General features: G+C 38.5%; 1 protein-coding gene across 7 annotated transcripts in view; it reads right to left on the bottom strand.

The window, feature by feature from the left end:
- Positions 1 to 27,513, bottom strand: part of LOC128904178 (uncharacterized) — an 87,278-nt gene that overhangs the window by 25,685 nt on the left and 34,080 nt on the right. For 6 of the 7 annotated variants that reach the window (XM_054188139.1, XM_054188138.1, XM_054188134.1 and 3 more), the window contains 2 exons: positions 25,773 to 25,917; positions 22,268 to 22,433 (listed from right to left, as the gene is read on the bottom strand). In XM_054188139.1, the coding sequence (XP_054044114.1) occupies positions 22,268 to 22,433; positions 25,773 to 25,917 (311 nt within the window). Of the gene's footprint in view, positions 1 to 3,676; positions 9,682 to 22,267; positions 22,434 to 25,772; positions 25,918 to 27,513 lie in introns of those variants that run through there. The other variant, XR_008464427.1, reaches the window with a different exon arrangement.

A 27,513-nucleotide genomic window follows, 5' to 3' on the forward strand; every position in this document is an offset into this window, starting at 1 on the left:
TCTCCTGTAATATCCCCATCCTTGAGGCTGATGGAGAAGAGAGCAGTCAGAAGAAAAGATGACGGATCAGGAAATATTCAGAAGAGCACAAGGGGTCAGACACTGGGCTAAAGTTAGAGCAGGCCTCATACTGCTTTGTATAATATTTTACATTTTGTCCAATGATAGAAACTTTCATTGATTACAGGATCTTCTGGCTTTTTAGTCTTCTCTTTTCTGGAATAATGAACATTTATGTAAGTCTCAGAATGATGATGAATAAATTCCTTTCTGTTATCTGAACTGGCTGAAAAAAGCATCTTTGATTAGCCTGCTGGGTTGGACAATGAAGTCTCTGTGAGCATCATTAGTGGCCAGGTAAGCGGAGGCTTTTTCTGAGCTGTCTGCCAAGCGAAGAGAGTAAGCATTTTACTCTTCCAAATTGGAACCTTTTTCATTAAAACTGATAAAACTAAGAATCCGGTATTTTTTTCAACCACAACCTCTAAAGCAGAATGTGCTTTTCAGTCACGCTTTTAATGTATGGTATAGTTCAGAGATGGATTTGAATCAAAGCAAAGGACAGACTGTAGTTGGTTTGAGATGGGTGAACAAAGGGAAGAGGCCTCTGGGACTTGTCAGCCTTCATATCATGTATAACACACTGTATTATGGCTTATACTTATGATTATTAACACAATTGCAGAATTCAACTAGCCAGAACGTTCCCTGGGACTTCCTCTGGGACTCAGCCCTTTTCATATTCTTCAAATTTTTGCCTTCAGAGCAGTTTTGGGGTTTTTAGGGGACAGCGACAGCTTGCCCCTATGGCCTGTACGCATTTCTTGTATCCCCACATGGAGAATAACACAAATAACAAGCAAAACAGAATGGCTGAATAATTTCAGTGCTGCACTCTTCAAACCATTTTGTTGTCTGAGAGAAATTCCCTCCTATCTACACATTTTTACACCTCACAAAATCTGAAGAGGTTCTGCAGGTGCTGCTAGCTGATAACTCTTTATAGAAATCTAACTAAAGGTGGTATTTCACACCAACAAAATCCAGTTTAGCTTGGCATAGCCCTGATATAGAAAGAAAATGTTCCCATAAGAAGAATACGTGGGCTGATCAAGACATGATCTTTATTTATGGACTTTCTCTTTCTCATCTGAGTCATAAAGGAAGAGACTGTAGTATAATGACGGTACAACAATTTGGAATAGCAGTAGCATAGCAATCTATGCTTACCTTTCACATGTCTGTGTGTGATTGATACCTGCAGTTCTTACGCCAAGCATGTGCACACCGATAATTAATAACGTTTAATCAAATGGGGTTCACTGACACATGAGGTAGGTGTTTCATGATACTCATTAAAAATACATTTCTTTTGTAGTGATAATTTTGAACCCATCGCCATTTATAATTGCAATTAATTGAGGTATAAATAATAATGTTTTAATTAATTTCTAGCAGCCCAATTGCATCAGTAATTCAAACAGTCAGCAAGTTAAAAACCTAACCTTTGTGATTGCACTAACCATAAATCTGTCAACTTCAGAATGATAATTCATTCCGGTATTTGTATTTTTTTCCAGCATCAACCTGGACTCTCTGTTTCCTTTGCTTGGTTTTCTGTTCTGTTACACGGCGCGATACATGCTTGCATTCTGACATTACGCTTGAAAATCCCACATAGCAAAAATATTTCCTTTCTTTTTTTTTTTTTTTTTTTTTTTTTTTTAATACAGGCTTTCCACAGAGCAGTCAGTCCTCTGCCAGAAGAAAACCTGGGTTCCCTGGTGCGATGCTGGAACTAGGCTGAAGCTAGGTCATGCTTTAATAGCTGAGCGAGTGCATGTGTGACGGGATGTGTGGGTGGGTACGCCATTCCCTGCCTACACTGTTGAAGGTCATTTCTCACTGTGTGAGAAAAAGGCAAACTTAGACCTTAGCCATTGAATGGGGCCAATTTTTCATCTAGACAGTTAAAATCAATGAAACAGTGGCAATTTACTCCAGAAAAGAATAAACAAATTGTGAAATTAAGATTATTTTACCTAGAAATGTCTCTCTCTCCTTTTTATTTTTATTTTTTTAATTTGAAAGAATCACGTTGGAAATAAAAAATAGAAAGAACTGTTTTTTAACTGAGTCTCCCAGTGGTTATCCAGACAAAGTGAAAAAAAAGGAGTATTTCCCAATATTAGAATTTGATTTCTTAATTTCACAGTCTATTTCTTGTGCAATGTGCATATATTTCAAGCACTTAAGTCTCTTGTATCAATATTACTTACCTCAATAAACATGAAAGTTTATCTATTAAAAAGACTTGAGGAGATGAAGCAGCAATTTAGATATATCTACAAAGACACCCTCTTTCTTGTGGCAGAGATGCTGGGAAGGTCTATTTTTGTATTCCACAGTAAAGAGGATTTTTGAATCTGATTCTTTTGGGGGAAAATGCTTCTTTTAGCCACAAACATCAAAAGGATTTTTTTTGGCACGTGCACAGAGCCAAAGCTACTACCAGATGTGAGCAAAGTGACAATATTGCAGTGATGAGACTGAAGTTGGAGCAAAGAATTACACAATACTGCAAAATTACTGACGGGAAGGAAAAAAAATACTTCCTAAGAGCTGGAAGTAGCTGTGCCCTCACCCCGATTTGACCGATTAGCCTCCCGTTCGCCATATACAGGTGATGTATAATCTTATGTGTCCTATTGGCTCAGCTCTGTTCATAGACAGTCGTTCAACCAGTACAATTTATGGCTGAATAAAGATGTCTTGAAGACTTCTTTTACTGTGTGGCACCTAATATATTTGTACTGTTTCTGCGGCATTATACGAAGCGCAACGTATTAATGGAAATTGAAAACAGAGAGATGATTGTATTCTGTCTTTGCACCTTCCATCTCACCTTTGACAGAGGTTTATCATCCAGATGATATCCACCGCAAAACATTTCCCTGATATGGTCTTCACATGCTCTTGCCCTCTCTTTCTCTCGTAGTATTGATTTCTGTTCCTCTCCTGGAAGCACAGCTCGACAGGTCATTCTTCCAGATCCCAGTGCTGCAGCACTGAGGCTATTTTTTATCAGTGGTCAGGGAACACGAGTTACAGCTTCTGACTGTACAGAGTTCTCTTAAAGGGTCTTTTGAAGCACTGTATCGAGCTCGTGAAATACAGTAGATCCTGTGCATTGAGGGAACAGTTGCAGCAAAATAGTCACAAATTCCTTACCCCATACAGAGGTTTCCATGTTAACATCCTCACACCTGGGAGGAAGGTTGGGGAACCTAATATTTATAAGTATCTAATCAACAGTTTTCACTTGTTTGTTGGAGAGGCTCAACACTGGTAGCTTACAGCACTTTCAGTGAGAAAGTAATAGTGCTGAATGTCAGCACTTTGTCTTCTTCCACATTGAAATATAATGAAGTGCCTATAGATGAACCCTTAATAATCTGTTGAGATCCTAATTATTAATTTTTAGTCTGCAGTTTATCATATATATACTATATTATTTTATAATATATTATATATTTATATGTAGTATCATCTCCCATTATATAATAGTATATTATATCATATCATCTATTTTAATATATAACATAACTAACATAACATAACATAACTAACATAACATAACATAATATAACATAACAGAGTCTGAGGTGACATAGGTCTCTGTCCTCTGTTACTTTTGGAGAATCTTGAGTTCAAATTTGAAATCACCATCCTCCCTTCACAAAACTCACCTGCTCTAGGTATTTCTTTTTCAGTTTTCCTTTAGTTATTTCATAAAAAAAAAAAAGATCCACCTCATTTGTTTTTGAAGGAAACCCTACCAATAACAGCGGTCTTCTTAACCACAAGCAAGATTAACATCTACCTGTCTCCTATGGTTTTCAGTTCCCAGAGAAACAGCATTTAAAGTGTGAAGTACTCCATCATGTGCTGCTGAGCTGAGGCAGGAGAATATAAACCTGTCAACTTCCAGTCCATTCTGTTCTCCAGCCTTTCCAGAAGTCAGCTTATTATTTGCTGATTCTGCATGCTTGATTGAAATTCAGTTTCTACAGCTTTTACAGGCTTATGCGGACTCCAGCGCTACATAGAAGGTTGAAGACCAATACATGAATGAAAGCTTAGAGAATGCGCTCCGGAGTGTAGCAATGAGGATGCAGAGGTGCAAACTTTATTAATCTTAAACTTGTCAAGAAATTTAGCTGTACATAGCAATAAATGATATGGTCTTGTTAAGCAGTGTGCTTCATTGGATTACGAAGATCAGAGATTCAGAAAGAAATCAATCTATTTTAGAGCCATCAAACCAATTACAGCTGCAACTGCAATATTTTAAGGGGACCTAAAGCATGATTTATTTTACCATTCTTACACCTCTTAAATGGAATTGCTTGTATAGTCACATGCCTTGCTGCTGCAAGTGTATGTATTTCACAACCAAAACCAAACTCTTTGTTTTCTGTGCCTGATGACATTAAAATGAGTGCTCCTTAGTGAGACATTACCGGCTGATTTTCTGCCACTTCTTTCAATTCTAAACAAGGCAATTACTTTTCCTTAAGAAGAAATAAAAGCTTATTTATGGTCTTTAGAGCCATGATATTCTCCTCAGTGGCATACCGAGTGATAGCCTGAAAGATTTCATTCTTTTGGCTGTTCGTGAAAAAGGTAATCTTGAAGCAGATCTCTGAATACGTCTTTGAGGCTTTGAAAGCATGACATCTCTGAGGGTGCATAAACAAGAATTCAGAGTATTTAATATGAACAAATTCTTGGCAAGACCTTACATAACACAAGCACGGTATGTAAATCCATTGAAGGATGAAATGGAACTAGTTAGAAGCAAGTCAAATCACTTTGGTAAGTCATAGCTACTCAACTACAAATAAAAATAGATGCTGAATTTTTAAACAAGATTCAGTTGATTAGATTGGGATCATTCCATATTATTCAGGAGCAACAATTTTATGCAAGATGAGCAAACATCAGGAGCATTCATCGTTCTTTGGTTTTTTAAAAGTTTACTTGTGCGTGGGTTCAAATTTCTCTTTCTTATTATTATTGCTGAATTAAAGTGATACAATATTACAACGGGGAAACATGGATTACACTAAAATAGGTTTCAAATATAGTGTTGAATACAAAATGATGACTTTTTATTGAATATCAGACTGGAGGCAGCCATCAAGTAAATGGAAAGGCACTGCAGAACAGCCTTCAGCCGTTATTGCCTTGTGATTGGGTTATCGTTAAGTTTCATCATCCTTCTTGCTAAATCCTCTGTTTGACATCCCTCTTTCAGCAGAAGACGAAAGCAAGAACAATTTGCTACATAGAAGTTAACCTGTTTTTCAGACAGCTCTTCAGTCTCATGGCTTTGAACGCTCTGCTCACAGAAGGAGATCTCCAGCACACTCTCTAGGACATGAAAAGGTTCGTTCCAAGCCTCTAAGTTCTCTGCACAGGATGCACAATTTCAGTTTAAATAGAGGGTTGGTCTGCACATTCTTTGGAAGCAAAGCTATTTCTTACTGTGTTTACACATTGGATGCCAGTGATTTGCCTTAGTCAATGTGCATGTGGACTGTGCAATTCATAGGACTTGATAAACCATCTGGCAATCCAGATGAAACAAAGTTTACGTGTCCAAAAGAGTGTATGCTCCCATTTGTGAGTACTTCATAATTCTGGTTGATAAAATAAGTCTGTTTTAGAAAATAAATGCCAAAAATGCCAGTGGGGAATGAGAGTTATTCCTAGATTGTGCAATCAGTTGGGGAGTATGGCTCAGTAGCCCTACCAGCCCTGGGTTATCTTCCTGTTTCTGTTATTTCCACAACTCATTCTACTTCACTTCTACTTACTTGTTAGAGTACTGTTTGGACATGTGTCTGGAGGCTTTTTTTGCATCAAAACTAAGATGACAAAGGGGTCTGGCTTGGCTTGTGGGTGCAAATAGAGAGTACTCTTGGACTTAGCTCCTCAGAGGTAGTCCTAGATGCTGTGTGTTGTATATGGCCTTTCAGACGAGGATAACATGACACTTCTTAAGTGTTTAGCAATGTGGATCTTCTCTCATAAATCAGGACCTAAAAGACATTTCTCAGTTGAAAGGGAAAAAGTTCCCTGCTTCAGAGAAGTGCCTTTTGGATAACTGTAAATGTCTGTGATGTGCCCAGTTGCCACCAGAACAGATGCTACGCAAATGCTTAGAACTATCCATCTTGAAGCATGTCAATATGAAACAAAAATACAGTCTGGCCTCCAAGCCCTATTTATAAAGCCTAGAGAAAGGTTGGTCTTGGTCTTTTGACCTCACTGAATAGGTCACAAGAGACAAGGTTCAGCAGTAAACAAAAGGCACCAGAGATGCTTGGGACCCCTCGATATCTCAAAAACCAACTTTAAAAGTAATTATAAAACCTTTGCTGTTATAGAGGTGTGAAATAAGATGACAGATACATAAGATAGTGATTTTCTCACCTCTTCTTCTAAATGCCACTTACCAGCCAGTCCAAAATTATGATTACCCAGATGAGCTGGTACCTCTTGTATTCTTTTGTACTCTGAACATTTGATAAATATCTTGAGCATGGGAAGTGTTTCAACATTATGAATTCACATGCCATTAATTGTAATATACTGATGAAAGGAATTCATTTTATGTTCATGCAGCTGTCATGTGTACTGCCAAGGGTGTTATGTTCTAATTTAGTGCTAGTCAATGGACATAATAAAGGTGTTACTCATCAAATCTTGAGCGTGCTATATTTGTGTATCCTATACTGCAACCGAAGCCCAGGGTAGATGTAAATAGCTCCACACTGACATTAATATGCTATAATTTCATGACGCTTAATGTCTGTGCATCATGAAGATAAACTGATAGAGCAGAATAATTAATTAAATTGCATTTTATTTTTAACAGAAACTGAATTTAGCATTACACTTTCACATAATTTGAATCCACCTTATTAGTATTATAGAATTAAAGCTGCTCTAAGATGAATTGGTTCCATATCTTTAGTTTCTTCATGCTTCTAATATCTGTGAATTACATTGTACTACTTAGATATCCTACCATCTTTTCAAACTGCAATATATACAAAGATTGCTTAACTCTTCTTTAATAAAATAGCTAAGCAAAGAAGAATATAATGAATGAGAAATATGTTACACAGTTCTCTAAGTCCTATATTTTAGCCCCATCACAAAAGATGGTCTTTGTAGCATGCCCTTCAAGCACTGAACTAAAATTATTTTATATCCAGAAAGAAAAATAAATAAATTCAGGAGTGAGGCAATCCCTGAAGCGTGCTGCCTCCATTCTAAACCTCTGGTTCAGCTGTATCAGCAGGTTGTGGCTGAGCACGTGGCAGAAGAGCCATTCAAGAGCTGATAGTCCATGTGTGACTTGTAAAGTGGAAGTGTGATGGAACTCAAGAAATTAAGAATAATTAAGACACAAAGTGAATTCATGGTTAATACTGACTTGCCACCTCCAAAGTGAGTATCAGATAACCTTCAGCATGGTTTATGCCTATTAAACACATTATATTCTGTATAAACTCATGTTTATGTACTGCTAGTACTAGCTATGAAAATTAAGTAATTTTTTGTCATGCACTGTGAATCTTGAACAGAAAACAACTAAAGATCGCTAGTCTGAAATTTAAAAATGGTTCATGCAAAAAATGTTGGATATTTCTGGCATAGGAAAATGAAGTATCCTGCATAAATTAATTGGACTTGTTAATTTTGATGGAATAAACCCCTGAGGGAAAGACATTAACACAGTTATGCTATTGTGCAGCTTTAAATATTTAAATGTAACCTGGTATACAGGGATACAAAGAGTAGTTCATAGGCAATAGTCCCTAGCTTAGTCCAAAAGCAAAATACACTAGAAAACTAATACCAAAGTTTGGAAATGAATTCTTGGGAGCCCACAGCTCATAAAGGAACAAAACTAAAACGTACATTATTTTAGACAAGTGTTTATAAATCTTGATCAACCCCTGCCCCATTGGTTAGAGGGAGCATTTAGATGAAGACAAAAATTGTGTAAACCCAACCAAAACTGGAAGGAATTTAAGTCTCTACATCCATCAGAGCAATCAACAAACCTTTTTTGCCAGCACTGCCAACCAGTAACGCACCTGTCAAAACTCATCAGGTACCTCCTTGCACAACATGAAAGTTTCTGCCAAGAACCAGCGTACAAACCACCCGTTCTGGACAGGTGGGCACCAGCCACAGGTTGCCGTGATGTCTTGCCTGCCCAGGACAGCCTTGTCCAGGCGCGCTCACGGCTAACTCACACCCGGAGCAGTGAACCAGGGCAATGCACAGGAGTCATGGCCTCTTTCACCAAAAGCCTAGTGGAGGATCAAGTTCTGGGCTCTTCCTGTGATAAATCTTGCCAGAGCTGTAAACTGAAGAGCTGGGTTTTGTTTCCATCTCAGCCTGCAGATGAAGTTAGAGGGAAGCACTTTCCGAACCCGTTCACAGATTACTGCTTGAACAACTGGGCTGTTGGCTAACGCACATGGTGAGCACTCTCCTCTGGAAGCTCTGCTGCTATGCAGCTAGAAATGCAATGTCAAATACAAGCAAGCAAATAGCCGTAGGACTCTATAAGCTAAGAGTTATGATGCTTTGCTGTGTGAGATCGTGACCTTGTTCCTGTCATTTTTTGCCTATGAGGTACACAGTAGCTCAAAATTAGGTAGAAAGTAACCATCCCATTATGTCCAGTTCAACTTGTTGAGGGGTTTTGTTGTGGGTTTGTTTTGGGTTTTTTTTGAAAAAGAAAAAAAAATGCCAAAGCACAGAGAGATTTGTGTGGGATTGCTGAGACCAGGATCCTTTGAGCAGAGGAAATTCTGAACCCTCTCCCAACATAAGTAATGATATGTCATACTCATAACATCAGACACTTCCAGATTCCTTTTCTGAAAGTGTTTATTTTCAGTGGTTTTCTCCTGAGGTAGCAGAGATGGCTTTGAATAGTGCAGTCTGAATGCAAAACAAAAGGCCAGTGCCCTCTGACCAGTGAAGATGGGAAAAAGCCGTCCTAATTAATGTTGTTACTCGTTTGCCTAAAAGCAGCTGGGAATTTAATTAGTTCTGTAACTTGTTAGTTTTGATGGATATCTGCCCTCTGCCACGGAGCAGCTGTTATCTCACCTCCAGCTGCTTCTTGCGGATCAGCAGCTCCCAATCTTTTTGGAGCCAGCCTCCCTGCTACCAGCCTTGCCTTGCCCCTCTGACCGAGCGCTCCTTCCTCGCCGGCTTTCCCCAGCGCTGGATGCTGCTCCCTTCATCCCTGCAGCCTCCTTGCTTCTCCCGAAGCTGCAACCCTGCTGCAGCCTTGCTTTGCCATGCTCCGAATATCTGCTGGTGCTCTGGTCTCCCCCCAGCTGGCTCTTCCTCCCTCCTTCTTCTCTGATATTTAATGTTAACACACGACGATGTTAACAGAGAGAACTGTGCCAAAAAGCCCAGCAGAGCTTATGAGACTGGGGTCGATCCTGTTTTTCACGGTGACTTGTCTCCACTGTAACCCTCCTTCACGGATCAACACCCCTAAACCTGAGGCTTCAAGAGTGGACACGGTAGAGCTAGAATGCTTGGTGGTATCATCTCAGGCAAAGTGATTTCCTTCAAGAAAAGAATGGAAAAAAATGTGCGTATATATATATATATAAAAAGATAAAATAATTTGAGAAAACTAATTTCTGGTCAATCCGAAACAGAAAATGTTAGCTTTATCTCACTGGAATGAAAAAAAAGGGGAAAAAATGGTTTCAAAGTACTTAATTCAGTCTAACGCAAAGTTTTCATTTCTTTTTGCTGTGCAATCCTTTCAAACATATTTGGCTAAATTCAAAACAAAATTTATTTAAATGGTTCTATTTTTGTAATTTCGAAAGTTTTTGATCTTTCTTTTCTAGCTCTATCAAAGCTGGTACTCTCTATAGCACAGTTTTCAGAAAAAAAAAACATTTATGATAACAATGTTGTCCAAGTCTATCATTAACCATTTTTGCTCCTTCCTTTTCTCTTGGTGGACCTGTAAAATAGATGGTCTTGGAAACAAACTATTGTGTTCCAAATGAATGCCCCACTAAACTGGGACAGTGCTTAAAGTTTGCATAATAAATGTCTTGTCTCTATGTCTGTATAAGAAAGGGAAAAAAAATATATCAAAGGGGTTGTGCTAATTTTATATTTCTGCAAAATTTAAAAAAGCAAGAGATTTAAGCTACTGTCAAAAAAGCCTCTGCTCTCTCATCTAGCTCTGTATATTGTAATTATTATATTTATTTGTTATTACAACTAGCATTAAATTTGAGATCAGTTTGGCTAGATGCTCAATGTTTTCATATAACACTGTTGGGCATAGCAAAACTTTCTTAAGAATAAAAGAGAATCATCTCTTAGGACTGTTTCTTAGAACTATTTATAGTATGAACACCATATTACTCCCTTTTCCTCAACTGTTTTCTTTCCTGATTTTTTTAATGATACAGAATTTGCCCTTGTCATCCAGAGCACAGAAAAAAAGCATTTTAAGATGTTTTACTGGAGTCACTCTCTGCTCACAAAGTCATTTTTCAGATTATATCAGACCACATACTAATAACATATGCATACTCACTACCAGCTTGTCTGGGACAAATGATAATTTTGACACTCTCTAATACATCACTTTCACTGTGTTTAAGGATTTATTATACTGGAAATGCTCACGGGCACTGCAGGGGAATCAGATCTCACAGACTTTCAGTAATTTTCTGAAATCTCTTCCTTAATCAACATTTCTGTTGCTTAGCAGTTAGAGGGATTCTCAAAGTTAAATATAAAGCAATGCCAACCTGTTATATCTGGACTTTTTGTTTTACATTTTTGCTGAATCTCTTTTTAGGCTTGAGCGCGTTCTCATATCTCACTTTCAAAAAAGTAAAAATCCATGAGGATTCAAATGTTACTAATATGGCCACCTGTGACCCAAATATAAGATTTTGGGGGTAATGAGAAACTCACTTCAGGTGGCTAAGTGTTGCTATCAGCCATTTGAATATTTCACATTCAGCATCAGCAAATTTTTATAGTGCTCCAACTAAAGTACTTGCTGCTCAAACTATTTTACAAATCTCAGTAAGTCTCATGTTGGTAAAATTTTAAAGTTGGTGTAATGCAACATTAATTTTTCCCTATATTTTTGATGCTTTGGTTAAAATGTACAATTTAGAAGCTAATGTTTGAGGCTGGATCAAACCACTCTGAAACTGGTAGGTTGGCATATTTTCACACAATACAAAGCTCTTCAGTGCTTTTGGAAAAATAGCTCCATGTGGAAACGGTTTGAGAACGGACATACAGTCAGAGGGGCTGGAAAAGGGTGGACAGAAATGAAGGGCTACGTCCACAGAGCACAACTCAACACCGCATGGAGGTACTGCTGCTCTTCAGCTCCAGAAAAGTACCCATGCCAACCTGCTTTGAGTATCTCGCTCTCCCTTTAGTTACCTGTATTTAGTTATTGAGCACAGAGTTATGCCATGATGATCTGCGATAAAAGACCAGGAAACCTCGGTACAGTCTGACCACGCACTAACATATGACTCACAGGGAAATCTGGAAGAAGGGCCCTCAGCTTGAGTGCTCATTGAAAATATTTCTGTTGTGAATAGAGAACCTGTCTTTCTTTGTCTGATTACCCCAAAGCTCAAGAACATAAAAAAGGGAGGTTTTTTTTCTGCTCATAAAGCCATACAATTGTGTTAGAAGTACATGAATGATTCTTTTTCTTTTTCTCTTTTTTCTTTTTCTTTTTCTTTTTCTTTTTCTTTTTCTTTTTCTTTTTCTTTTTATTTTTATTTTCATTTTTATTTTTATTTTCATTTTTATTTTTATTTGTCTTTTTCTTTCTTTGTCTTACTCTTTTTATCTTTTTCTTCATTTTCTTTTTCTTTTTCTTTTTCTTTTTCTTTTTCTTTTTCTTTTTCTTTTTCTTTTTCTTTTTCTTTTTCTTTTCCTTTTTGTTTTTCTTTTTGTTTTTCTTTTCTTTTTCTTTTTCCTTTTTTCTTTTTTCTTCTTTCTCTATCTTTTTCTTTTTCTCTCTCTTTTTCTCCCTCTTTCTCCTTTTCTTTTTTTTTCTTCTTGAATTTAAAAACACTGAAATAACCTTCAGAGCCCTAAGTTTTGATTTTTTACCAGCCTGAAATGGACCAGCAATATTTCTTCTTATAGTTTTCAAAATCAGGTTTCGCCAAGTAAAAAGAGTTCTGAGCACTGAAAATACAGGTCTTGGTCTGCAATTTGTTCTCAGACAAAATGTCAAGCATAGTCAAGGATCAGAAATCTGTCATTAAGTCTTACAGACTGCAAAAGCTTCTGAGCAGGCTTAGTGTTTTTCGTGAAAACAGTTACACAGAAGTCAAGTTTGCAAGTGTCAGAGTCTTATAACTGAATCCTATATCTCTAGTAGAGAGGTAAAAAAGTCCCATGAAACCTGACAAAAGTCAGTGGTACAAAGTGTGAATATAGATACATATGGGTGTAACGATTTCAAAGCTAAAACTCTGAAATGCAGCAGTCTAAAACATTTCCAGAATTATTCCACATCTGCAAGACACCTTTTCTTACTCTCATTTAGTTCTCTGTCTCTTCTGGTACTCAGTCCTGATCTGAAATGTAGGCGGCAATAAAAGGAAAGCACTTTCTGCTTGTACAGAGAGTGAAAACATCTGGGGTGGCATTTTTACTGGTCCCATTTAAGGAGAAACCTTTGGGACATCATTCACACTCTCCACACGTCAACATAAAATGACAGCAAAGAATTGGCAAGCTCCATAGCTGTAATTGAAAACTGAAGATCTCCCATATTTAGATTCCTTTAGGCATTTCATGGCTACCTCCACCACATTAAACCATCTCACAATTTTATGGATTAAATCTTTGTCTTTTTCCTTCTGGACTTAAAATCTGACAAATACAAAGCTCAGGTACTTCAATAATTTATAAAATAAAGAGATTAAAAATGGGATTTTTTTGAGTCTAATTCTTTCCACGTTTCTCAAGTAAATATGATTAAAAAAATATAAATAGACTCATCACTAACAAAAATAGGTTTCAGATAACAAAGTGAATATTCCACTTAAAATAAAAGCCAGACATCCTATACTACTAAGTAAAGAAACATTAACAAGCCCACAGACATTTTTTGTTACCCTAACTAAAACTCCATTAAAAAGGTGTATCTTCTTTCTTTTATATTTTCCTATTATTGTTACTTTACTGATATGGTCCTAATTCAAGAATATCTGTAGAAGAGAAGCATGAGCTTCAATGTCTGTCTGCTGTGTTGCATAGGGAGATTTGTATATGCCATGACAAAGCGATGCTGTGCAGTCTACAGGCTGGATTTGGGCTGTAAGAGGTTTCCATACTGCTAGTCACCTTTTCTCAAGAAAAAAATGAGGAAAAACTGGTCAAGCAGCAAAATCAGATCAACCAGGTAAATGGTTTCTTGTACAGTTGTTCACAGATCAACAAAAGAGTTTGCTCTTCTCCCAAGATTTAGGAAGGGATTGTTCTCAGCAGGTGTCTTGCTTCCCCTTTTCCTGTGGGCAGCTGTAACCGCAACACAACCTGTTCTTCCTTTCGCGAGTCCACAAATTCCCATTTGCCAAAAGTCGTAGTTCTCTGCCAAACACAGAGATCGCTACTGAGACAATGGGGGTAATACAGGCCAAGGAGAGTCTTCAGAATGGTATCTTCCCTTTGCAGATATCGAAGTTGGACGATGGAAAATTACTACAGCATGACTATGACACTGGTATAGGGATTTTTTTTTTAGTTTCCTCCAAATAAACCTAGAAAATTGCAAACCTGAAAAACTATGCTGTTAAAATTCAACAGTTTCTAGCCCCACGATCACTCCTTGTCTCTCATCCTTTCTTTGACCAAGTACAATAATGAAGATGACCAAAAGAAAGAAGTCAGATACAGCAAACCCTGAAAAACAGAGGACTTGCCGTGGAATTTAGCAACATCTGTTAACAGTGAGTTCATCTTTTTTGGGATGTGAAGATGGATGACTCTCACCTTTTTTTCCATATTCTCTATTATTATCTTCTTGTATATCCTGGGATCTGCCTACATGTTAATATCATTTATGTTCTCCCAAATATAACTAACTCCCCTTGGGAGACAGTCCTGAAGGGCAAAGGGGTCCAGGAAGGCTGGACACTCTTCAGGAAGGAAATCTTAAAGGCCCAGGAGCAGGCTGTCCCCAAGTGTCCCAAGTCTAAAGGGCGGGGAAAATGGCCAGTCTGGATGAACAAGGAACTTCTGATGGGACTTAGGAATAAAAGGAGGGTTTACCACCTTTGGAAGAAGGGACAGGCAACTCAGGAGGAGTACAGAGATCTCATTAGGTTATACAGAGAGAAAATTAGGAAGGCAAAAGCTCAGCTGGAGCTCAATTTGGCCACTAACATTAAGGACAACAAAAAAAGCTTTTATAAATACATCAACAAAAAGAAAGCCAGGGAGAATCTCCATCCCTTACTGGATGCGGGGGGGAAAGTTGCAACCAATGGCGAGGAGAAGGCTGAGATACTGAATGCCTTCTTTACCTCCACCTTCAATAGTCAGACCAGCTATCCCCAGGGTGCTCAGCCTCCTGAGCTGGAAGATAAGGATGGAGAGGAGAACAACCCACCCATAATCCAGGAGGAAGTAGTCAATGATCTGCTTCTGCACCTAGACACACATAAGTCTATGGGGCTGGATGGGATTCACCCAAGAGTACTCAGGGAGCTGGCGGGAGAGCTCACCAAGCCCCTCTCCATCATTTATCAACAATCCTGGTCAACAGGGGAGATACCAGATGACTGGAGGGTGACTAATGTGACACCCATCTACAAGAAGGGTCGGAAAGAGGATCTGGGGAACTACAGGCCTGTCAGCCTGACCTCGGTACCAGGAAAGATCACGGAGAGGATCATCTTGAGTGAGCTCTCACGGCAAGTGCAGGGCAGCCAAGGGATCAGGGCCAGCCAGCATGGGTTTGGGAAAGGGAGGTCCTGCTTAACCAACCTGATCTCTTTCTAGGACCATGTGACCCGCCTTATGGATGCGGGGAAGGCTGTGGACGTTGTCTATCTGGACTTTGGTAAGGCCTTTGACACCGTCCCCCACAGCATTCTCCTGGAGAAGCTGGTGAATCATGGCATAGACAAGTGTACTCTTCGCTGGGTTAAAAACTGGCTGGCTGGCCGTGCCCAGAGAGTTGTGATTAATGGGGTGAAATCCTCTTTGTGGCCGGGCATCAGTGGTGTCCCTCAGGGCTCAGTTTTGGGGCCAATTTTGTTTAATATCTTTATCAATGATCTGGATGAGGGGATTGAGTGCACCCTCAGTAAGTTTGCAGACGACACCAAACTAGGTGGGAGTGTTGATCTGCTTGAGGGTAGGAAGCCTATGCAGAGGGACCTGGACAGGCTGGATCGATGGGCCAAGGCCAACTGTAGGAGGTTTAATAAGGCCAAGTGCTGAGTCCTGCATTTTGGTCACAACAACCCCAAGCAACGCTACAGGCTTGGGGAGGAGTGGCTGGAAAGCTGCCCAGCAGAAAAGGACCTGGGGGTGTTGGTGGACGGCCAGCTTAACAGGAGCCAGCAGTGTGCCCAGGTGGCCAAGGTGGCCAACAGCATTCTGGCTTGTATCAGGAATAGCGTGGCCAGCAGGAGCAGGGAAGTGATGGTGCCTCTGTACTTGGCCCTGGTGAGGCCTCACCTCGACTACTGTGTTCAGCTCTGGGCCCCTCTGTGCAAGAGGGACATGGAAGCGCTGGAGTGTGTCCAGAGGAGAGCTGCCAGGCTGGTGAGGGGTCTGGAGACCAAGTAATATGGGGAGAGGCTGAGGGAGCTGGGCATGTTTAGCTTGGAGAAGAGGAGGCTGAGGGGAGACCTCATTGCCCTCTACAACTACCTGAAAGGAGGTTGGAGGGAGGTGGGTGTTGGCCTCTTCTCCCAGGTGAATAATGACAGGACCAGAGGAAATGGTCTGAAGCTGCAGCAGGGGAGGTTTAGATTAGATATTAGGAAGAGTTACTTTACTGAAAGAGTGGTCAGGCACTGGAACAGCCTGCCCAGGGAGGTGGTTGAGTCACCATCCCTAGAGGTGTTTAAGAAACGTCTAGATGTGGCACTTCAGGGCATGCTCTAGGGGCAGAGATTGTAGGTTGTTTGGTTGGACTCGATGATCTCAAAGGTCCTTTCCAACCATGAAGATTCTATGATTCTGTTCTATGAAATATAGCTGTATTTTCGTATCAGGACTCTTACATACTTAACCTTAAAATTGTACATGTGTATGTCCATCATAAAACTAGATATTCCAAAATATTTGATGCTATTGAATTCAAACGATTTTATAAAAAGAAATATGCTTCTTTACCGAATCATTTGATCTATCTGTTCTGAGAATTCAAAAGTTTAAAATTTAGTTATTATATCCCAGTGGTAGACAGAACTAAGAGTGTCTTTCATGCTTTGATGTTAATGCATTTCTTACATTAACATATGTACGTACATGAGCATTCTCAAGGCTTCCCCAGTTTGCAGTGTCTCATTCACTGAAAGGTGGAATGCTTTGTACTTTCAAATACATACTCTCAAACCACCTTCAACTTAACATAATATTTATCTGAGCATACAGAAAGATTGGTGCTGGAGACGTTGTAAGGTCAGGAGACACTTTTTAGGCGAATTTCATGACAGTGTAGTTCTTTTCCATTAACAACAGCAGACTTCACTTCACTCTATAGAACTCCTTTTGTTCCCAGGTATAAGAAAAAACATGCTATATAATAGCCTAGTGTAACATAAGGCCTAATGTGAACTAAGACCTCATATATCCATACAGTTAACTGTGTATGCCAACATTTAATATGTACTGTTGCTGAAACTGTAAGGAGAGGCACAATTTCTTGGGTGACACAGTGACAGTAGTGAAAGCTGAGAAATACAATGGTAAATAGTGAAAAATAACCACCTATTTAAGGAAACAACAGAGAACATGGTTGTCTTAACTGATGGTAAAATTTTAGTGTAATGACAGCAACTTCCCTGTAGGTATCCCTGAGTTTCATTGGAAACACTAGCATATTGTTATTTTTTTCATTTTCATTCTTTGTCTACAGATATTTCTACAAGAGCACAGAAATGCCTCCTGTAGTAAACAACATCTACTTGCTAAAGGATAGACACAGTGATGAGCAACATTCCTCAAAATTGTGATTCTGAGAAGCTGGAAGAGTTTAGAAGGGTTATTTTTTTTCCTACGTTATTGTGTTAACCTCAAATAAATTACACAGAGACAATTAGGTAATAGAAGGGCATAAAAACCCTTAGGAAAATAGCAATGTCTAAAATTTTGAATACTCAGCTTATATTAAAGCTGTGAGAGTGAGTGCGAGATCTCTTACATTTCCCTTTGCCTTCTCTGCTCTCAAATCCTAACACAGACGGCTCCATGTATGACCCAAAATACACGTGGCATGCCCATTACTTTAATTATAGTGGGATAGGAATCTTTTCTTTCTTTTAATAAATGAAGTGGATCAAGGACCAAATCCCTCCAGAAATACATATTTCTAGCTGTTTGTATGATAAATGTGTCTTGTTTGACATACGCGTGCTGACTTTTTGTTTCACATTTAAGGTTACAAATGAAATGAAAGGTGAACTTTAAGAGTGATCTCACCGGGTATTGCTTTATGATTCTGTATTATTTTTGAATTTTCGTTTGTGACAATCACAGCTGAGCTTCAGAAGGCCATGTGGATTTGACGGGATCGTTTTGACTATAAGATATAAGCCAGTTCTGCTATGGAAATTTAAAAGACACTCTACACATTGCAGTCCGACTTCTGTGTTATTTAACATGTCAAAGGGCTAAAAGAAGGACATCAAGCTTGACACTGAAATGTGTACTATGCCTGACATAAAGAATGTCCTCCCTGTAAAGACAGAAACTGATTCATAATCAAACTGCAGGGAGCTAGCTAATGTACTAGACTGGGCCTTCCTGGAGCTTTAACTTCTAAAGCAACCTACTGAAGAAAAGAAAGCCTTTCACTGACACAAAATGTACAGGAAAAGTATACATTTGTTAATTCCTTTATATATCAAGTATTCTGATACCTGATATTAAAAGAACTGCTAAGAGTTATAAAACAGCTCTGAAAAGTTTCTCTTTAGATATGGCATTTATATTCAAGTTACATGAGACGTATTGAATTTAATGAAATGTTTGACAATCAGCATTCATCAGTATCTGACAGTAAAATTCATACTGTATGAGACTGTAATGTAGCGTTAGTTCATACAGAATGAATACTGACTGCACTGTGTTAGTTAGCCAGGAAAAGAAGACCATAATATATTAGTGTCAAAAATTGAGATGTTAGAAACTAGAAGACTGTAACTATTGCAATCATGAAAGTTACTCTGGCAAAAAAAAAAATTATATGAATTAATCAGAAAACATTAGATTGGCACATATACTACTGTTGTTGAGGCATATTTCGACCCCTTGCAGTTCTACAGAAATACAGTCTTGTGTGCTATTACAACATGTATCACTAATGACCACTGACCTAAGCAATTTTTATTTATTATCTCCAAACTGCTGGCAAAGTTTTAAGTTTTCTACGCAACACAGGAAAGAAAAAAGCGCTATTACTACCCTAACCCTAAGGGCAATGCTGAGGTTACAGCCAGAGCAAGAGACAGGTTCCTTCTAAACTGGGATTCTGCCCTGAACTGGTATCTGTAAAAGCCTTTCCCTCTGCACTGAACAGATGAAGACTCTGGGAGACTAAGCCTTCAGTTTGGGTACCTTAAACATCTAACATACGATATGCAGTGTAATTACATCCTTAGAAGCTTGTCTTGGTCTTACTACAGACTACATGACAGCAATATATTCAGCACACAAGGACATGCTCAGAAGATGGAATTCCACAGGGAATCCCGGGAAGCAGTGAAGCACAGTAGCTTACAGCAGAGCAATGGACTGTCACCCAGCAGCGTCATATGGGCTGTCATACAGCAATGGGTACAATTCAGATTGTCATGACATTGTGAGAGCAGATGCTGGGGGAGGGGGACGGGGAGGAGGACTTGTGCTAACTCTATGTGCATGCATTTCATCAGTTTGGAGGCTAACCCAATGCCTTCCGATGACAAATGGTTCTGTATCAAATCTCATTAGTATAAAACCTAGAGGAATTTTTGCACTGATCAGTAGCTAGAGATGGCCTAAGTCAGGCTATAGTCTAGCTTTAATAATTCACAAGGTTTGCAGATTTGCTGCTAAAAGCTGCCAGTGATACCATCAGAGCTCAGCATGCTCAGATCTGGTGCTGTCCCCCATAGCCACGACAGACATTGTTCCCAAAAGGATGACTGATGAGTGACTGAGGGAGTTAAACAATGACTCTTGATGAGAAAGAACTAGTTTCAAGTCTTAAATCTGTAAATCTAGCCAATTGATTTTCTGACCCTTTGAAATTATTTTCTGGCTAGCATCACTCATATGTGGAGATGTGAAAGAAAGCAATACCCTTCATCAAACAAAAATTGCAGAATTAATTTCAAATGGGCTGACTGTGGTGACTAAAGCTAGAATTTGGCCAATATCAACATATTTGTTTTCCCTAAATCTAGTTATATTTAAATCTATTTTCAGCAGCTAGAGATGGCAAACTTAACATTTACGATAGTCTGAAGCATTATCAATGCATATGTAGCTTTCTGAAGGTTTTCTGTATTCTGACTATTTACAGTACGGTTGGTTAGTTAGTGTATCACATGAACCGTCTTTATGTTTATTGCTATATATACAGCAAGAATTGTTTCCATGTCAGGCCTCTCCCCTCACCTGTTTTAGCACAGACTTTCACTGCCTTCTACCAGTCCACCTCCCTAACACGCATTGCCAAGGAACCTGCAGTACCATCCATTAATAATGAACTTTTCTACACATTTGAGAATCCTAGATTTAGGATGGATAGACACCCGATTTAGATGAAGACCACCAACTGGTGGTCTTTAGAAGTGACTACCTCTCGCTTAATTAATTTTAGTTTCAGTTTATCTTACAAGCAACTGAAGTTGCTGCTTCAGAATTACTGGATGACATTGCTGTGTTGGATGCCAGTACTACTGGCAATGCAATGACTACCTTGGTACATTCGCTTGGTTCAAGAATCCCTTCTCCACTTCCTCAAAGGCAGGAAACTACCCAAGCAACTTGAAAAACACATTCCCAGCAAGTTTGACGCTGGTGCTTGAGCCCCTCATTGAACACAGGTTGGTGCTGCCCTTCTATGTTCCCTGTCTGACAGCAGACTGAATCCTGCCCTTTGCCAGAGGAGTGCAGGAACAGGCAGAAAAGGACAGAACTTTTCCAATTTATCCTTCTACAACAACAAAAAATCTAACCCTTTTGAGAAAAATCTGTCCGGTGTTTGGCAGCCTGTATGGAAAATCAAAAGCCACTTTTAACAGTGCTTAGCGGAATGAAGAAAAGAATAATATTTGAATGCATATAAATCAAACTCTCTTCATCCTTCAATAAAAGGCATTTAAAAGTAGGCAATGAATTTGACCCACTGTGGCCCACAGTATGTAATGGAACACACCTACACTCCTCTTTTGTTTATTTCAGACTCTAGTACAAGCCACTTCTGCAAGAGAAAATTGTTCAGTAATCTCAAGGGCTAAGCTAAATGGATTTTTTAAACCAAAGTATTAATAGTTCAAATGTGTACCATTTAAGAAATTATATTATGATATCAATTCTGAGCAACTATGCTTATTTTGGATGTCACCTTTCTTTTAAGCCTTTCCTTTAATCAATGAGGAATTTGAAAGAGAAGAAAAAATTTATAATTAAAAAAAACCCTCATACATACTCAGTGGGGGTCCTTAAGTGAGTTGTAATGGTTCATTTTAATATTTAAAATTACTTACTAGGTATATATGTTAATTTGGAATATAAATATTGCACAACTTTAACCCTAGAAAATCGTCTGTAAAAAAACCCAACAGCTGAACTGAAGGTAGTGAAATAATTAAATTGTCAACAAAAAGATGACATGTTAATATGGTGCATTTTCCTTATTGCAGAAGAAGAAAATAATTAATTGCTCAGTAAGAACTTTAAAAAACTCAGGAATAAATATTCATGGATTATAGATGGTCAGTAGTAAACTCATTGGCAGTTTGAGAACTTTGCATGTTTATGTTTGGGTCTCATAGATATGCTTTTTGAAAGAATGCCAGAAATAAAGCCAGTTAGGCAAACCCAAGTGATCTCTTCAATACTGGGTTCCTTCAGTTAGTTTTGTTATCCAGATATTACCAACAGAGCTGAATGTATTTCCCTGGTTAACATAACAGCTCTCTATGCAGCGGGACATTAAAGTGGGTAGACGCAAGGCATCAGCTGGCTAAGAGATGAGAAAAATAGAGTATCCACTCAAGTGTGTGTATTATTCCCTCATCCATGTGAGGGATACGTCCAACAGTTCCAGCACCGATGGTAGGTTAGTCTCTTGAAATCAGTGGCAGCTCTAAAGCTTTTTAGCAGGCTGGTCCTTAAGACAAAATTCTGCAGGCTAAGTCTGTGTGCACACAGAGACACACAGACATGTGATACAACGGGGTTTCAGGTTTCAGAGAACAATATTGTGCAAAATATAAGAAGTGTAGGTCATTCGTTATCAAAATAAAATTAACAAGACGTGAACATTTAGTTGTTACATGCTGGAAAGCAAAAATGTTCATTACTTGTAAAGGACCTTCTAACTTTCTCCAGTGCTCCCTCCTTTGCACTTAACCTTGGTTCCCCTGTGCCCATCTCTGCAATCCTGGGATGGCCAAATATAAGAAGTGTAGGTCATTCGTTATCAAAATAAAATTAACAAGACGTGAACATTTAGTTGTTACATGCTGGAAAGCAAAAATGTTCATTACTTGTAAAGGACCTTCTAACTTTCTCCAGTGCTCCCTCCTTTGCACTTAACCCTGGTTCCCCTGTGCCCATCTCTGCAATCCTGGGATGGCCAGAAAAATCCCTACGGAGAGCTTTGGAGCAAGTGCAAATCCATGAGGACTCTGCTTCACTTTTAAACATTAACAAATAACAAAAAAGCTATAGAAACCTGTTGGAAGTTGCAACAGGTATCCTGAGACAGATGCCTGCTTGAAAGAAATCCAGCGGTCATTTTGTTGCCTTGACAGAAAGGTTTCTCCTTGGTCCAGCCCTTTGCAGGTGCCGCTGACCCACAGTTTCTCCTTGAATCCTCTTGTTTTCTCCAGAAAGCATTTCTAAACAACAACAAAGATACCATTTTCAAAGTTGTTTACAGGATACAAGTGTCTAAATTCCCTTTCAGAAGTAATGTTTCAAGTCTCTAACAAAATACCGTAAACTGAGGAAAGTAAGAATGCAAGACATTTTGGAAAAGACGACATCCTCTGACTTTCATTTTTCAGCCTGTTGCCTTTTTCTTGTATTATACTTGGTCAATATTTCTGCTTTACCTGTATAGACACCTATAAGTTACTTAGTAGCAGATATATATGAAGTATGAATGACAATCCTGTCTATTGGCTTAATGTACAGAGAACTCAAATTTTGATGAACGTCATTGATACCTGGCAATCTAGAGTAGTGCGATTAGTTCAGAATAAAATATCAAGAAACATTTGGTATTATTTCATGGATTATACCATCTTACTTGACCAAATATTTTCAATTTTTCTTGCTAGTGAAAACCCTTAACAGAATAAATCTGTAAGAAGTAAAACTGAGATCCAATTTTTAATGTAAAAGTCAGATCACCTGCATGAATTCTCTGAACATTCACACTCAGCTATAGCATATAGCACAAAAAATTTGGCCCCAGATCCTTTATTTATAGGAATGTTTCTACAGAAACAATATAAGACAAAAGTTGAAATAGCTAAGCACAATCAAGTCTTCCACCAGTGCAAGCACTAACATCATGTAGAACCTTTTACAAATGTATCAGTTTTGATTCTAGGTCTTTTGAACCCCTACCTCCATTAAAAAATATTCGGTCACCTCATCATTTCAGCATCTTGGAATTATTTTTTTTTTAATTTCTAAAAACACGTGTTCTTGTAGCAACACTGTCCATTAGCTTTCTCTCATGGATGAGTGTCTTCTCTCTCCTTATTGTTGTTTGTATACAAAGCAATAATTTGCCCTCTTCACTCTCATTTTATACTTAGCTGTTGCTTAAAAAGAGAATTAAGGTATTGTTTGTTAGATGGTAACAGCATCAGCTAAAAATGCACCTGTCACTTAAAGTTACATTTCCTTTTCATCTGTGACTGTATAAATTTATCACACACGTGCTATCCCTTGACCTAAAGAATAAACAACCAGAAGGAAGGAGTCTTAAATCGGCCAGACTCAAGAAAAAATATATATTGGCATTTTACTGTAATTGATTGTGCTACTGAGATTAGAATTGTTGAAATCAGAATTTAAGCCTTCATTTATCAGACAAAAAGCTAGAGAGATGGAAAGGAACTAAGTAATTACCTTGGCAATTCATCTGTCAAACCTTTCACAATTCTTCAACAGGGTTTTTCTGAATAGAGACTCCAATACACAGCAAAGAGTAATTGCAACATGAAAAAGTGATGCTCGTTTTAGTGGACCTGCATTTAACAGAACTACGGTTTTTAAGCTGTCATTCCGTATTTAGTTTTCTCCTTCAACCCTTATTGTCCTAAAGCATCTAATCAAAACAGACTTAGACACTGCATGAATTAGAAGTCACTCTAAAACCGGTGAGATTATCACCAGCAGTCAATGCTGCAATATAATGACAGCTTAGCAAATTTCTGACCTGCATTTATTTTAAGTAATTTGAAGCCCTAACTGTGAGGCAAAAATCAAAGGAAACTGGGGTAAAAGACACGGGAGCATCTTAAAAATAATTCTTCAAAGGAGTCTCAAATTTAACTAAGGTATTTTTAAAATATTTAATATTTGATTAAACGGAATCAGAATTCATGCTAATCACAAATTTGCTTCTGAACTAGAAAGACTACTTGAGTAGAAGATGCTGAAAAGTTCATTTTACAGATTACAGGCTAAAGATTCCGTAAAGAACTTGGCCTTTCAGACAAGGTCAGATGGAATCAAAGCACCCAAGTCCCAAATTGTGACCTATAAACCCGATCACTGTTCTTAAACATCTTTCCACTCTGCTTGCCCCAAGTCCCCCTCTTCAATGCCCAAGACCAGAATTCTTATCAGCATTATTGGATCATGCTCATTACACACCGATGAGATCAGGTTTCTTCTAAAACAAACATTTGCTTACATTCTTTCAAAAAGACCTCTTTAAGAAGACCTAGGTTCTTCTAAGCAAGGTGGTAACGCCTCCTACTCCAAAAGAATGAGAACCAGAAATTCTTTCCAAACTATGAATAGGGACCCCTATGTCAGAAAAGGGATGCTCAAGGCCGATATCTGGACAGAGGTCATCAGACGTCATAAAAATGACAGTTGTAGTCGTTCCGCTAGTGCTTTGTCTCCTACTAGAGAGATTCTAGATATACGTGGTCTTTTGTATTGGGTAACAAGGTTCTTTCCCCTCTATGTCCCCACAGGAGGCAACCTAACTCAGGTTTCTGCTTCAGGTATTAGAATTTAAACAGTAGACATTGAAGCTTTTAATATGTGGGCTTCAAAGTCCTCTACTGGATTAAGTTACAGGTTGCTAAGCATTAATGTATAGTTATTTGGATATTACCATAAAGCTATTACAATTAAAGCAAGTAAGTCAATATGCCCTATGCATTGGCCTTTTGAACCTGGCATCGTCTTGAGAACTGCTATAAAAATTCTTCTCAGTGACACCCTAATTTATAGTAACATTTAAATGCGAAGTTACCATGCATGAATGCTTTGTTGTTCTCCTGAATTAATATCAGGCAGGTCAAAGCATGTGCTAGCAAATAGATTCAAATATTCATGGTTTTGAAACTAAAAATTTACCAATGACAGTGACTCAGTGATGTCCTGAAGCAATGCCACACGTTGAAGAGACAGGATACCAATTTGGCCAGAACAGATTTTTGGCAATCAACAATTAAAGTGTTGCTCATTGTCTCAAGCAGTGGACACTCCCTGTCACATTAGTACACAAGGCCTCACCAGTTGGCCATTACTTACTATCAACTAGCTTTTCAACTACGCAAAATAAAACGGATTTTTAATATCCGTCTTTACAATGATACCTGAAAAATTCAGGGCTCTCTGAATTTTTATTCTTTTTTATATGAAACAATGGAAGTGATAGATGTAAGGCCCCCAGCAGATGGCCTGGATCTTGGCTATACAGCCTGAGATCAGAAGAGCATTTATGCTCCTGTATTTTCCAACATTTTTATTTTAACATTTCACAGAGGTCAGGCTTTGGGGAAACCAATGTGTATGCCTGCCTCTCAGGTCTCAGGCAGATTGCCCTTTGAAAATCAATCTCATCCCTTCCTTCTTTTCCTGATTCCCAAACCATACGCTGACTACTGTCACCCATCTCTCCATAACGATGTCAGCAATGAAAAGCTATAGCTTGAGTCTACTTTTCCAGAGCTGAAAAAGGCATAGACTGTATGACCTACCTGCAGACCAAATGAAGTGCCAAAAAGCGAATCCTGGTCAGACCGAAATGAAGTAACAATGTCTGTGGGCTTTCTCCCCCTTCTCTGTAGTGTTGTAGAGGTGTAGTACAGAAGGCTTTCCCTGTGGTCCAGAGGGCTAGCTTGGCTATTAGAATAGCAGAGAAATATTATTACATCTTTATGGTTTTGGAGATAAAAGAGTGATGCACAAATACCAAACAGGATAATTGACTTTGCTACTATATTTCTGATGGGCAGAGGACAACTAAAGAGTTATACACTAAACATTTAAGTCATGCATTTAGACAAATTTGTATATTTAATCACAGGCGTGGTAAGTCTTAAGGCATGGAATATATACAGTTTATTCCAAACAAAGCACTGAATCCCCACGAATAAGACACAAAAAGTTGCTTTCTCGGACTTTGAATGACTTTGTAACAGTATCTCAAGTCAAAATTTTAATAGGGGTTTTTTAATTTTGTTTTAACCATGAAACTGTTGTGTAGTAGTTGCATAAAGAACATCCTTTAATTTTATGAGAGAGAGGGTTACAAAATCTTCATCAGAAGTCAAAGATTTATTCTATTATGGCAATCAGTTTTTGTTTGACCTGAAAATGCATTGGCAAAGCTAATAACCTGGGGAGAAAAAAGATAGTTTTGAAAAAAAAATAATATTAAGAATATGTCATATAAAACTTTTCATCCTGGTACATGACTGTTAACAATTTCTACATCTAATAAGGAGAACTAATACACTATCTTCTTTTTCAGGCTTCAAATCATGATTTCTTTAAATATTCCTTTTTTGTAGTTCCCTGTAACATGTCAGGAGCCTACTCATATTTTGGTAGAAAAACCAAGTTATTTCTGTGCATGGCAAATGTATAAGACAATACATCTATCCCTTCTTCGTAGGAAGTCACTGACCTATTATGTAAACTGCCTCCGTAAGATAAATCTAAGCTTTCCCCTGTTACTAGTTTCAAACAAAAAATGAAAAGGGATGTGCTATGCTGAGGTCATTCCTGAAATATGCAGTGTTTTACTAAGTGATTTGGTGTCAGTTCTGTGTGCAGAAGAGAGAGAACTTTCCTTAGCTGTAGGAATACGTAGCTCAGCCTGAGACCTCTCATGTTGCAGGACACAGAGCTCTCCAGGAGGCTCCTCAGCAGTGTCTCTCTGGTCTGTCTGCGCCTGTCTTCACAGCTCTTACTTCAGACTGACAGTACAGCAACTCATTTGCACTGCCCTTACTAGGAGTTTTATTTGTGTATATGATGTAAGGGCATGCAGGTTTCTGTAGCTGAGTTGTAATCCTCTCCTGCATTAGTGATAACCTAGTAACTCCAGCAGTTTCTCTTTCCAATAAAAGAGTTTTTTTCCAATTGTCTTCTTCTTATGCCTGGCTCTAGTGAGCTCATGATTGAGAGTTCGTCACATATTCCCCAGGGAAGGTCTTCTGCTGTGAGAATAGTTATCTGTATCTTTTTCATTGTCCAGTGAGATTTTTCTAAACTTTTCCTTACCAATATTGCGAAGATCTGATCAGATAATCACAATAAGCAAAACTCTAATGTAAGAGCATTATTCTTAATGTGCCTGGTCCATCAAAGCTCCAGAAAAAAGGAGGTAAAAGAAATTGCACTGAGTCATTTTCCATCAGGGAAAAGAAAAGAGGATTTCACTATGCTAAAGGATTGACAATCCTTCTGGCAGCTCTTTCAGAGGAAAAAAAA

Source organism: Rissa tridactyla, chromosome 1, assembly GCF_028500815.1.
Source record: "Rissa tridactyla isolate bRisTri1 chromosome 1, bRisTri1.patW.cur.20221130, whole genome shotgun sequence".
Taxonomy (NCBI): domain Eukaryota; kingdom Metazoa; phylum Chordata; class Aves; order Charadriiformes; family Laridae; genus Rissa; species Rissa tridactyla.